The sequence below is a fragment of the Mustelus asterias genome, chromosome 23 (assembly GCF_964213995.1).
Source record: "Mustelus asterias chromosome 23, sMusAst1.hap1.1, whole genome shotgun sequence".
Taxonomy (NCBI): Eukaryota; Metazoa; Chordata; class Chondrichthyes; order Carcharhiniformes; family Triakidae; genus Mustelus; species Mustelus asterias.
Window position 1 is genome coordinate 27,663,863 of NC_135823.1, and position 13,581 is coordinate 27,677,443.

Here is a 13,581-nt window from a genome sequence, read left to right on the forward strand (position 1 = left end):
GATGCAGGCTTGAAGGGCCGAATGGCCTACTCATGCACCTATTTTCTATGTTTCTATGAATGGGATAAGTTATCCCTTTCAAATCTGCAAAACGAAAGGTGAATCTCAGCAGCTCTAAAATGTTGAGTAAAATTCCCCACTGATTTGCATCTATTTCCATCTGGAGATATCAACTAAGTGCTCTGATTTATGATTCATCCAACAACCAGGTGCATTTATTTAGCACCCCCAACATGGAAAACTTAGCAAAATAAGGGCAATAAAAAGTCAGACAGTGATGCTGATCCAAACACAAAATATTGAGTGGAGTGGCCTGAGACTTGGTTAAAATGTTTTCCAAAGTGAGGAAAGGCATTACGATATGAACGTAAAAACAATATACTGTTGATGCTGGCTAACATTTCCTGTTTCTACGATATAAATGTTTTTGCTTTTTTTAAAAATTAAAGTGCAGAAGACAGGAGGAAATTCCCAAATTGGGCCCCAGACAGCTGAAGGCGTTGCCAAAGAGTAGTGGGGTGAAGGAAGAGGAAGTACAGTATATACAAACAGACAGAACTCAGGGAGAGGAGAGTTGTGGTGTAATGTAGTGCTGGAGGAAGTTGGAGAAGAAAGGAAGGAAGAGGCTATGAACAGATTTATACTGTAGGATAAGAAAGTTTAACTCAAGGCTTTAGGGGATTGGGTGGCAATGTTGGTCAATAAAGGGCAGGGGTGATTGATCTGTAAGACTAGGTGTAGAATATGATACAAATAGTTGTTTTGGATGAGCTGTAATTTTACAGAAGATGGGAGGCTCACCAAAGAGCATTGGAATAGTTGAATATAGAGGTGACAAAAGCAAAAATGGCAGATGGGCTGAGATGGGGACAAACCAGTGGTCTTTTGAAATAATTCAACTTTATGATGGTAGATATATGGGATTGACTAGGCTCTTGTGGATGCTAACAATCTGATTCAACCTGAGATGATGAGTGGATCAGTGGAGAAAATATGAAATTTGTGAGGAGGGTGAAAATGATCTCGTAATCAGTCCTTTAAAAGTCTCTGAGCTCACAAAATTCATACATGACAAACATAGGACCAGGAATAAGTTACTCAGTCACAAAAACAGAAAATGCTGGAAAATCTCAGTAGGTCTGACAGCATCTGTGGAGAGAGAATAGAGCCAACATTTCGAGTCTGGATGAGCCTCTGTTAGAGCTAAGAGCAAAGAAAATCAGAAGAGATTTATACTGAAGGGGGATTCAGAAGAGATTTATACTTAAGGTGCGGCGGGGGGAGGGGGCGGTGGGGGGTTCTGTAATTAGACACTTGATCCACTTTATTAGGATCCCATCCACCACCTGAAACATTCACTCCCTCCACTGCAGATGCACAGTAGTAGCAGTGTGTACCATCTGCAAAATGCACTGATCAACTCACTAAAACTCCTTTAGTAGCTTCTTCCAAACCCACAATCTCTACCACCTAGAAGGACAAGGGCTGAAGCATGCATGGGAACACCAAAATCTGGAAGTTCCCCTCAAAGCCACACACCATCCTGGCTTGAAACAATAATCACTGTTCCTGCATTGTGGTTGGGTCAAAATTCTGGAACTCCCCAACAGCACTACCCACACCACATGGACTGCAGTGGTTCCAGAAGGCAACTCATCACTACCACCTCAAGGGTAATAAAAGGGATGGCACGGTGGCACAGTGGTTAGCACTGCTACCTCACAGCACCGGGGACTGTGTTCGATTCCCGGCTTGGGCCACTGTCTGTGCGAAGCCTGCCCGTTCTCCCCATGTCTGTGTGGGTTTCCTTGGAATGCTCCAGTTTCCTCCCACAGTCCAAAAGACGTGCTGGTTATGTTCATTGGCCACACTAAATTCTCCCACAGTGTACCCGAACAGGAGCTGGAGTGTGGCGACTAGGGAATTTTCACAGTAACTTCATTGCAGTGTTAATGTAAGCCTACTTATACTAATAAATAAGCTTAAAAAAAGGGTAAGATGTCTTATTGATAGGCTGTGCTTACATGAGATACAAAAAACTGACAACATTAATTGTAAATGGCATTTTAATATGCTTCAATAGTGTGACAGTGCATCCGCAGTAATTATATATGAATATATGAAATAGGAGCAGAAGTAAGCCATTTGGCCCCTCGAGCCTGCTCTGTCATTCAATAAGATCATGGCTAGTCTGTTTGCATTTCAAATGCCATATACCCATCTGTTCCAATAACCTTAGATTCTTCTTGGGCAAGGGAATCAATCTACCTCTGCCTTAAAAATATTCAGTGACCCCCACCTCCACAGCCTTCTGAGGCAGAGAGTTCCAAAGTCGTACAAATCTCCTCATGTCTGTCCTAAAAGATTGACCCCTAGTTCCGGACTCACCCAGAAGAGGACATATCCTCTTCATGTCCACCTTGTCAATACCATTCAGGATCTTATATATTTCAATCAAGTGACCCCTTCTAAACTCCAGTGCAAACAAGACTGGTCTGTCCAACCTATCCTCATAACACAACCATTTCATTCCAGGTGTCAATCTAGTAAATCTCCCCTGAATCAGTTCCAATGCATTTATATCTTTCCCAAAACAAGGAGACCAAAACTACACACAGTTGTTTCACAAATGCCCTGTATAACTGAAGCACTCAGGGTCGACCATTTATGATAGAGGTGAGGAGACATTTCTGCACCCAAAGAGTGGTGAGTCTGCAGGATTCATTACCACAGGAATTAGTTGATGCCAAAACATTGAATTTATTCAAGAGGCTGCTGGATATAGCACTTGGGGCAAATGGGATCAAAGGTTATGGGGAAAAGGCAGGATTAGGCTTTTGAGTTGGATGATCAGCCATGATCATAATGAATGGCGGAGCAGGCTTGAAGGGCCAAATGGCCTCCTCCTGCTCCTATCTTCTATGTTTCTATAACATCCTTTTTTATGTTCAATTCCTCCCATAATAAAGGCTAACATTCCATTAGCCAGTCACTTGCTGTACCTGCATACTAACTTGCATGAGAGCACCTAGATCCCTTTACACCTTGGAATTCTGCAGCCGATCTCAATTTAATATTCTTCCTGTCAAATTGAACAACTTGACACTCTCCCACATTACAGGCCAGATTTTTACCCACTCACTCAACCTATCTGCACTGCATCCATCTATTATGCACGTGTTTTGCATTTGTAGTATTATACGTGCAACTATGAACATATAGCCTACTGAAACTGCTATATTTTCTGTTCTGGCGACTTTATTCTGCTCTCAGAATAATTCAATGCAGAAAGTACTGTCACCCTTGCCATCCTTTGGATCACCTGGATTCGGATGGTGAACATTTAAAGCGACTTTAGTTCACCCTGATAATAAGCAAAAACCCTGCGGATGGTGGAATGTGAAGCTAGGACAGAGATGCCTGTTCACCCAGGCTGCTTTGAGCACAGGAACCAGCTGGGTTGGGAGTTCCTGCGCTGACTGACTCAACGCCCGCCCGCCAGCCGACCAGCCACAGCTGAGGCTCGCCGCGCACGCGCGCTTCGCCCGCACCGCGCAACCAACCAAAGGCGCGAGAGGAGGGGCGGGGTTCTCTGTGACAGACAGCGCCGGCATCCAATAGAACGGCGAGCAGGGGGGAGAATTAGCCAATCGCGAAGGGAAGGCGGGACGGACGTGGCAGTCAGGTTCGGTTGGTCTGGTCACCCAGCGCCCCACGTGTGTGGAGAGCTTGTTACTGTAACAATTTAGAGCTGTCAGCTGGAGAGTTGCAACCCAGGCAGTGAAACAATCGCCCCTATATCATTGTGTGGGAAAATACATTTTTGAAAAACAATTATATTATATTTATTTGGCACCATGGCTAAAGGGAAAAGAATTGGATCTGAGACCCACAAGACGAAACTCTCCTCAAGCAATGAACTGCCAGCTTCTGGGAAGACGGATGCCCCCAAGCAGAAAAGAAAGAGAAGAAACACAACCCAGGTGAGTGGTAGCAGGTTCTTAACCCTAACCCCAAACTATTGGACTCTCGTTTCAAGTCACAGTAAACGTGGTTCCTCTTCTCACGAAACTCTGATGCTCAAGCATTAAAGTCAATATGTATGCTGCACACTTTGGCATCTTAAAATGATTGTGAATTGGTTTTAAGGGAAGGGGGGGGGGGGGGGGTGCAGGTCACACAACAGAGATTTGTTTGCATTCTTATGTCCATGCATGCCCAGCATTACTCTTCAAGTCCACAGCAGTGAGCATATCAAAATGGTCTCAATTACACTTGTTAATGAATTTGCAGAATCACAAACTTGCTGAATCAAAAATGAATGGCAAATTTTAAACATAATGGTGTAAATATTTTGTACAAGATAAGCTACCACTATCAAATATATATGTATATGACCATAAGAAATATAATTGTTGTAATCCATATAATTATAATAGGCTAAAGTAAAATTCCAAATCTTTCTATTTGGAGGGGGTACCTGAACTAGTATCTTAAAAGCCTTTCTTAACTTGCCCATTATCAAAAGCTTACTGGGAAAAAACTGCAAGTACTTTGGAACTTTTATTATTTTGGAACAGGTGGTGTACCTGGTTTTTTTCCTCCTCCTGCACACTCTTAATAACTTTATTCTTTAATAAATTTGATTTGTACTTTCTGGCCTGCACTGCTTAATTTCTCAGCAAGGTGCTTACCACTAATTTAGAGGCATATGATTCACAAGTCCACCATTTCTAGTCCCTTTCTCAAAAAAGAGATTCAATCATCTGATGGCATTCTGTCCCATTGTGGATATGGTCAAAATGTTGGTTCGTAGGAAGTACAGATTTCCTATCAAAGCAGCTTGTGCATTGAGCTTGAGGAACATGTTATTCAAGAGTCTGGAATGCAGTAACCGCATCTGTGGGATATTGTTGCACATCTGTTGTCTGAAGTATGGTGGTAACACATGATGCACTGGCTATGACTTTCCATAATTCCTGAGATTCAAGAACAGTCTCAGCAGTTTGAAAGGTAGCAAATGTAACACCTCTTCAAGAAAGGAGGGAGAGAGCCATCTGGGAACTACAGCCAATTTGCCTGACATCAGTCATTGGGAAAATGCTGGAATCTAATAAGAATGTCTTAATACATCTATAAAATAATGGTATCAGACATGGTTTGACAAAAGGGAAATTTTCTTTGACAAATGTATTAGTTTTTTGAGGATGTAACTAAAGACAAATCAGTAGATGTAATCATATAGTTTCAAAAAGGCATTCGACTGCCACATGGAAGGTTAATAACACAAGATATTGGGTAATATATTGGAAGGGTGGAGAATTGGTTAACAGACAGGCAGGATCGAGTGGGGGTGAACAGGGCATTTTCAAATTGACAGGCTATAACTATTGGGCTCCTGCAAGAATGGAGCGACATCTATTTGCAGTCCATATTGATGACTTGGATGAAGCAACTAAGAGTAATGTATCTAGGTTTATTCAAGGCAGAATTGGACAGATTTTTGATAGATCAGGGAGTTGAGAGTTGGGGGGGGGGGGGGGCGGGGGGCGTGCAGATGGTGCAGATAGGAAAGTTGAGTTAAGACTACAACCAGATCAACCATGACCTTATTGATTGGTGGAGCAGGCTCAAAGGGCTTAAGTCTTAAGTTCCTATGTTTGCTGACAACTCACATGTTGACTTACTGCTGTCCACTCAGGTTGGATAATGCCATGGACTTTTTGCATTGCTGCATCACTATTGATGTAGATTATTTTCATATCTCATCTGAAAGACATCATGTCTGACAGTGCTGGTCTCCCCCACTGAAGTACAAGTCTAAGTTATGTCCTTAAGTCCTGGAATGAAGTTTAATTTTACACCATTGTGACTCCACAGTGAATTGGAATATTGGAGTCAGTTTGGTGCTGTGGTAAGTTCATTAATACAATGCATGGATCAGACAAGTGTGCCATATTCCAGATGGTTAGTTGTGATTGATATCTAGAGATGTTTATAGTACTGTTCAACTTGTAACAATTTAATGCTTATGGCGATTCTTGTTTGAGAAGCAGTAATCATTTGCCAAAACATTTTAAGATGATAAACTGCCTTGTTACGGTGACTGAAATTCCACCAGTATGCACACATAGGGCCTTCTAAGCTCTAATATTTGTCAACTGGAGCCAAAGTTTTCCGTGCTTGTGCAAATAAACAGGCTAGCCTCTTTTGGGGCAAAATTTTGTACTTCATATTAGATAAATGGAAACTTAATTTTCTTGGGCGTCGTTTTTAAAGATTTTTCAGCATGTGGGGTTTCTCCGTGTGTGGTATGCATGTTTTATGCAAGAATTAAATATCAGTTATACTACCTCTTAATAATCTTTGTGCTCACTGCAAAATTCAACTTCTCTACCAAACTTATGTTTCCTATAAATTGGAAGTTTGATTTTAATTTGGTGGATAAGCCATGAAGTCAATCTACAATTACACAGCCAGAATATGTCCTTTTTCATCTGACAGACATTTTAAAATTTAAATTCATGAGATGTTGGAATCGCCTGCTAGGCCAGCATTTATTGCCCATCCTTAATTGTCCTTAAGAAGGTGGTGATGAGCTGTCTTCCTTGAGCTGTTGCAGTCCTTGTGGTGTAGGAACACATGTGCTGTTAGGAAGGCAGTGTTAGTGATTATTTCCAAGTCAGAATGGTGTGTGGTTTGCTGGGGGGGGGAGAGTTTTCAGGTGGTGGTTTTCCCATTCATCTGCTGCCTATGTCCTTCTAAATGGTAGTGGGCATGAGTTTGGAAGGTGCTGTCTAAGGAGCCTTCGTGAATTCCTACAGTGCACCTTCTGAATGGTACTGCCACTGTGCGTCAGTGGTGGATGTTTGTGGATGGGAAGCCAAACAAGTCGACTGCTTTGTCCTGGTTAGTGTTGAGCTGCTTGAGTGCTGTTAAAGCTGCACTTAGTAAGAGTTTTAACAACACCAGGTTAAAGTCCAACAGGTTTATTTGGTAGCAAATACCATTAGCTTTCGGAGCGCTGCTCCTTCGTCAGATGGAGTGGATATCTGCTCTCAAACAGGGCGTTCAGAGACACAAAATCAAAAGCTGCACTTAGCCAGGCAAGTGGAAAGTATTCCATTGTACTCCTGATTTGTGCCTTGTGGATGGGCTTCAGGGAATTAAGAGGCGAGTTACTAGGATTTCTAGCCTCTGACCTGCTCTTGTAGCCATGAACAGATTGTGCAGCTCAGGACATAACCCCCAATTCAATCGTGTGAGAAAAATGTACACAGAAGCATGTTGAGCTAGCAAATGAAAATAACAGACACATTTTATTCATTGAGGTTGTAGTCTGTTTAATAACATGTTACCTGAGCTCTAAGTACTGTAATTGACAACTCCCTTTGGAAGCTTCCCATTAATAAATGTAAATATTTAATTATACCTGAGTCCTTATTTTAGATGAAACTTGCCATAATCTCCTGTTGTGGGGCCTTTTCAGAGACTAAATAATGCTGAAACTTCAGCTAATACAAAGACTCACGAAGCCAGTGTCCCGGTTAAAGACGTAACTTTATTTGACCAATGATCGATGGGAGAATGAGCATTGGACAGTCCAATGCCTTACTAAAAGAGAAGGCTTTGAGCATTCCAATACCACTCTGAAATTACAATGCATCAAACAGATCAATTATACATTTCTCCAGTTTTACCTTCCCTGCCTTTCTGATAGTCAGGAGCCAATCATTATTAGTACAAATCAATCATTGTTAACAATTGTCATATACCTTAGCAAATTGCATTCTGACATCATAGGATTTCACTGGTCCATAGAATCCGGATGCTTCTTCCCCTTGTCGAGGCTTAGCTACAAAGGTCAAAGTTACTGTTCCCACCAATTCTTATTTGCGTCAATGGCTGAACCAGACAGCTGACATTCTCACGTCTGAGAAGAACTGTCTTATCAGGACAGCTCGAACGTCCCTATTCATAAAGTGGCTTTGGAACCATACTGTTTGTAACTTTTGCTGATAAAACTATGCACATTCTGTGGTTTCATATTTCCAAAGAATGTGGTTTGTCTGCTAAGTCTTCACCCTATGATGCCTCGCAGCAGCCTACCTTTGACTAAAGTGTACAACTACTTTAAAAATACATTTTAAAATCCAAAATACATGTGTAAATCAAATACGTGTTCAAATCTCATGCTCATTTTAATCTCTTACTGGGTTCATACTGTTTTCATGTAAACAGTACCCCATAAGACTGAGAGTCTGATCTGAGGTAATTTCACTGAGTGCTGGTAGTTTTATTAGTGTTTTGAATCCCTGATTATTTGAAATTTCTCTAACTTACTATGAATTTCTTCAACATCTCTCATTTGCAGTGCAGTAACCTGGATGTTTGGTTTCCAAGTGATCTGGAAGCTTGAAGACTGCTATACAGATTTATTCAGCTGAGCAGCACAAGAGACACTGCTTCTGCTTTGAGTGTTCCTTTGAACATCCATTCTCAACAAGTTTTATCTTTCAGGTTAAATGCTTAAACTGCACGTCTTTCAGTGTCTGAAGGAATTTAACCCAATGTTATGATCATGTTGATCACACTGGCAGCTCAGTATATTACTTCATATGCCAGAAATTTCCATCTAAATTGATGAAATAACATAAGCACAATTAACATAATTGTTGCCCTCAAAGAATCTATAATTTAATGTGCTGTAGTTGAAGAATCATTGGGACCTTCTAACTTCTAACAATTCAGAGAGGACTTCTGGTGCAATATAATGTGTGACACTCCCAGGTTAAATTGTGGGGCTTTACAAAAGGACAAAATCACTCAGGGCAGACAAAGGTTGACATCAATCAGTTTCAATTTGCTAATTTTGGCATAGCTAACATCTGGTACATCAAGTTAAAAAGTTTATTTATTAGTCAAAGTAGGCTTACATTAACGCTGCAATGAAGTTACGGTGAAAATCCCCTAGTCGCCACACTCCGGCGCCTGTTCGGGTACATTGAGGGAGAATTTAGCATGGCCAATGCACCTAACCAGCACATCTTTTCAGACTGTGGGAGGAAACCCACGCAGACACAGGGAGAACGTGCAGACTCCACACAATGACCCAAGCCGGGAATTGAACCCAGGTCCCTGGCACTGTGAGGCAGCAGTGCTAACCACTGTGCCACCGTGTCGCCCCTTCTCCATTTTACTATCACATTTTGATAGTAAAATGGAGACCCTTTTCCTATAACCTCATTTTACACAATCTGAACCAAGCGATTGGATCAAGGAAACTCGAGTGAATGTAGTTCACGCTGATGCTTTTGCTCAGGTTACTGTAACTTCTAATGGCCCGTACACATTTCACTCGTAAAAGGATCTTTGCATAGAGGTGACTGGATGTGAGGGTTTCAGTCACTGTTTGGGAAACTGTAGCATCTAGTTGTGTTACTGAGCTAATAAACCAGACTAATAACCCAGAGACATGAATTCAAATACCACTGTGGCAGCTGGGGAGTTTAAATTCAGTTAATTAAACAAAAAATTGGCATAGAAAGCTAGTAAGAAGTTTAACAACACCAGGTTAAAGTCCAACAGGTTTATTTGGTAGCAAAGGCCACACAAGCTTTCGAGGCTCTGAGCCCCTTCTTCAGGTGAGTGGGAATTCTGTTCACAAACAGAACTTATAATGACACAGACTCAATTTACATGAATAATGGTTGGAATGCGAATACTTACAACTAATCCAGTCTTTAAGAAACAAAACAATGGGAGTGGAGAGAGCATCAAGACAGGCTAAAAAGATGTTTTTAGCCTGTCTTGATGCTCTCTCCACTCCCATTGTTTTGTTTCTTAAAGACTGGATTAGTTGTAAGTATTCGCATTCCAACCATTATTCATGTAAATTGAGTCTGTGTCATTATAAGTTCTGTTTGTGAACAGAATTCCCACTCACCTGAAGAAGGGGCTCAGAGCCTCGAAAGCTTGTGTGGCTTTTGCTACCAAATAAACCTGTTGGACTTTAACCTGGTGTTGTTAAACTTCTTACTGTGTTTACCCCAGTCCAACGCCGGCATCTCCACATCATAGAAAGCTAGTATCAGTAATGGTGCCCGGGTAACTACCAGACTGTTGTAAAAAATCCTCCAGTTCACTTAAGTTTAAAGTTAATTTTATTAGTGTCACAAGTAGGCTTACATTAGCACTGCAATGAAGTTACTGTGAAAATCCCCTAGTCGCCACCCTCCTGCGCCTGTTTGGGTACACTGAGGGAGAATTTAGCATGGTTTAACTTGCATGTCTTTTGGACTGTGGGAGGAAACTGGAGCACCCAGAAGAAACCCACGCAGACATGGGGTGAACATGCAAACTCCACACAGACAGTGACCCAAGCTGAGAATCGAATCTGGGTCCCTGGCGCTGTGAGGCAGCAGTGCTAACCACTGTGCCACCGTGTCGCCCCAGGGTAGCAAACCTGCTGTGACCTACACGTTACTCGAGACCCACAGCAGTGTAATTGGCTTATAACTGCCTCTGAAATGACCAAATAAGACACTCAGTCATTAATAAAAGCAAAATATGGCAGACACTGGAAATGAAACAGAAAATGCTGGAAAAACTCAGCATCTCTCACAGTAGCTGTGAAGAGAGAAACAGAGTTCACATCTCAAATCCATACGACTTCAAAGCTGAAGAGAGAGAGAAAAGTGATGGATTTTATACTGTTTAAGAAGGGGTGGAGCAGAGTGGAAGGCCAGAGATAGGTGGGAACTAGGAAGGATTGGACAATGATGTTCTGGGCATAAGACAAAGGTAGTGTTAATGATGGTGCTAAAGACTAAAGAAGGTACTGATGGAAATGAAGGTAAGACAGCAGAATGTGTAAATGACAGCAGGCCAAAGATGGACATGTGGGCGTGAGAGTAAGATGCTGAGGTGAAATTGCAAGCGACAGAAAGGTTGGGGTCTTGCTTGCAGACTGAGCGAAGGTATTCCTCAAAGTAGTCACCCAAACTGTGTTTGGTCTACCCAGTGTGGAGGAGACCACAACTACAATAAACCAAATTGAATGAAGTGCAAGTGAAATACCAAAGGAAATGTTCACATCAAAGGAATGTTTGGGGCCTTGAACAGTGAGATGGGGCAGGCATTCTATCTTCTGTGATTGCAAAGGAAGATGCCATGGGAGGGGGGGTGAGGGAGGAGTGAACCAGAGTGTGATGGAGGGAGCGATCCCTGTTTTGACAAAGAGTCGTCTGGACTCGAAACGTCAGCTCTTTTCTTTCCTTAGAGATGCGGCCAGACCTGTTGAGATTTTCCGGCATTTTCTCTTTTGGAGTGATCCCTGCGGTGTTTGGTGGAAGTGGTGGAAATGGCGGAGGATGATCCTTTGAATGTGGAGCCTGGTGGGGTGAAAAGTGGGACTCTATCATGGTTGTGGGAGGGAGGGGAAGGGGTGTGGGCAGAGGTGCGGGGGATGGATTGCACACGGTAGCACAGTGGTTAGCACTGCTGCTTCACAGCTCTAGGGACCTGGGTTCGATTCCCAGCTTGGGTCACTGTCTGTGTGGAGTTTGCACATTCTCCTCGTGTCTGCGTGGGTTTCCTCCCACAGTCCAAAGATGTGCGGGTTAGGTTGATTGGCCATGCTAAAATCGCCCCTTAGTGTGCTGAGATGCGTAGGTTAGAGGGATTAGTGGGTAAAATATGTAGGGATATGGGGGTAGGGCCTGGGCGGGATTGTGGTCGGTGCAGACTCGATGGGCCGAATGGCCTCTTTCTGTACTGTAGGGTTTCTATGATTCTATGAGTTGAGTGCCCTGTTAATCATAGTGTTGCGGAGTCCTCGGTTCCGGGAAAAGAAGCGCCGTTTTGGAAGGTAGCATCATTGGAACAATGCAACAGAGATGGTGAAACTGGGAGAATGGGATGGAGTCCTTGCAGCAAGCGGGGTGCAAAAGGTTGTAGTCAAAGTAGCATTTGCTTTAATGTTTTAAGTTTCATTTGTGATTTGTTTTTGTTTCAGGTGGTTACCCTTTAAGGGGCTGCCTTTCTAGCTTTGTTCCTCAGTTTATTTAGTTTAGTTTAATTGTTTTACAGAAAAATGTGGGAATCAGTGGGCTTGTTATGAATGTTGGTGGTCCATCTGGAAATGGAGACTGAGAGGTCAAGGGAAGGAAGTGTTCGGGGTGGACCATCCCGGATCAGGATGGTGAGAGAGGGGTGGAAATTGGAAGCAAACCCATTGAAGGAATGTTCCACATGCCCCACAAGAAGACCGACATAACCAGGGCTCATGCGGGTACCCACAGTCACACCTTTTATTTGCAGCAAATGTGACAAATTAAAGGATGAATTGTTGAGTGAGACAAGTTCAGCTAGGCAGAGGAGAGTAATGGTGGACAGGTGTTGTTCAAGGAAGAAGCAGAGAGCCCTCAGACCATCCTGATGGGGGATGCAGGTGTAGAGAGATGGGATGTCCATAGTGAAGTGGAGGATATTAGGGTCAGAAAGCCGGAAATGTTTTTTATTTTATTTATTTATTTTTTGTTTGTCTGAGCTAATGCGACTCCCCCACAGGGTCACTTGACACTTGTTCTTAAGTTTGTTTTCACAGAGTGTTGACCTTTGTTCTGCTGTCTTACTGTTTTGATGCCACTCTCAGCTCCTGCTTTAGTCTTTAGCACTATCATTAACACTCCATTTGTCTTGTGCCCGTAACATCTTTGTTTAGTCTCTCCTAGTTCCCACCTATCTCTGACCTTCCACTCTGCCCCACCTGTTACATCCACTCTTAATCAGCATAAAATCCATTAAGTTTCTCACTCTCTCTACCTCTGAAGAAGAGTCATACCGATTTAAAACATTAACTCTGTTTCCCTCTCCACAAATGCTGTGGGAGCTGTTGAACTTTTCCAGCGTTTTCTGTTTTACTACAGTCAGTTGTTGAGGTGCCTCATCATCACCTTCTCAAGGGCAGTCAGTGTTGGATAATAAATCCTGACTTTGACATCAGCGCTGCATCCTGTGAACAAAAAAAATATACAAATTAGAATCTCAAGTCTTTTTGAGAAGAGATTCCAGAAGCCTTTCCTCAAAAATCTCTCTGATTCTGTATATGAGAGTGTTAGTGTTGTTGGCATCCCCGATTTCCCATGAGAAGGTTGTGTTGAGGGGAAATGGAGGAATATTAAGGGGTATGGGGAGCAGGAGATTGAGAACAGACTAGATGGCTTGTATAGAGGATAACACAAGGGCAACTACTTTCATGTGCTTAATGCCCTGTGGATTTTTTTCTTTTGCAGTAATCCTCTATTAATGTGTAACACTTGTCATATTCACAAAAGGCAGTCTAAGCAACACCACAATTGGCAGACCTCCGGAGTACATTTCAAACTCTGATTACCGTATGTTGCAATCTGTTCTGCAGCATCTGATGAATGGGAGACCCACGCAAAATAGTAAATGTGAAAACTGTATTGTTCACCAGTGTGGATCGGCTGTTGGGGCAACTATTGAGGCATGGTGGTGCAGTGGTTTGCACTGTTGCTTCACAGTGCCAGGGACCTGGGTTCGATTCCAGCCTGGGTG

General features: G+C 42.6%; 1 protein-coding gene across 1 annotated transcript in view; it reads left to right on the forward strand.

The window, feature by feature from the left end:
• The first annotated feature begins 3,666 nt into the window (after positions 1 to 3,666).
• Positions 3,667 to 13,581, forward strand: part of chlsn (cholesin) — a 352,112-nt gene continuing 342,197 nt past the window's right edge. Inside the window, exon 1 of the mRNA XM_078240181.1 lies at positions 3,667 to 3,983. Within this exon, the coding sequence (XP_078096307.1) occupies positions 3,858 to 3,983 (126 nt within the window). The 5' untranslated portion in view covers positions 3,667 to 3,857. The remainder of the gene's footprint in view (positions 3,984 to 13,581) is intronic.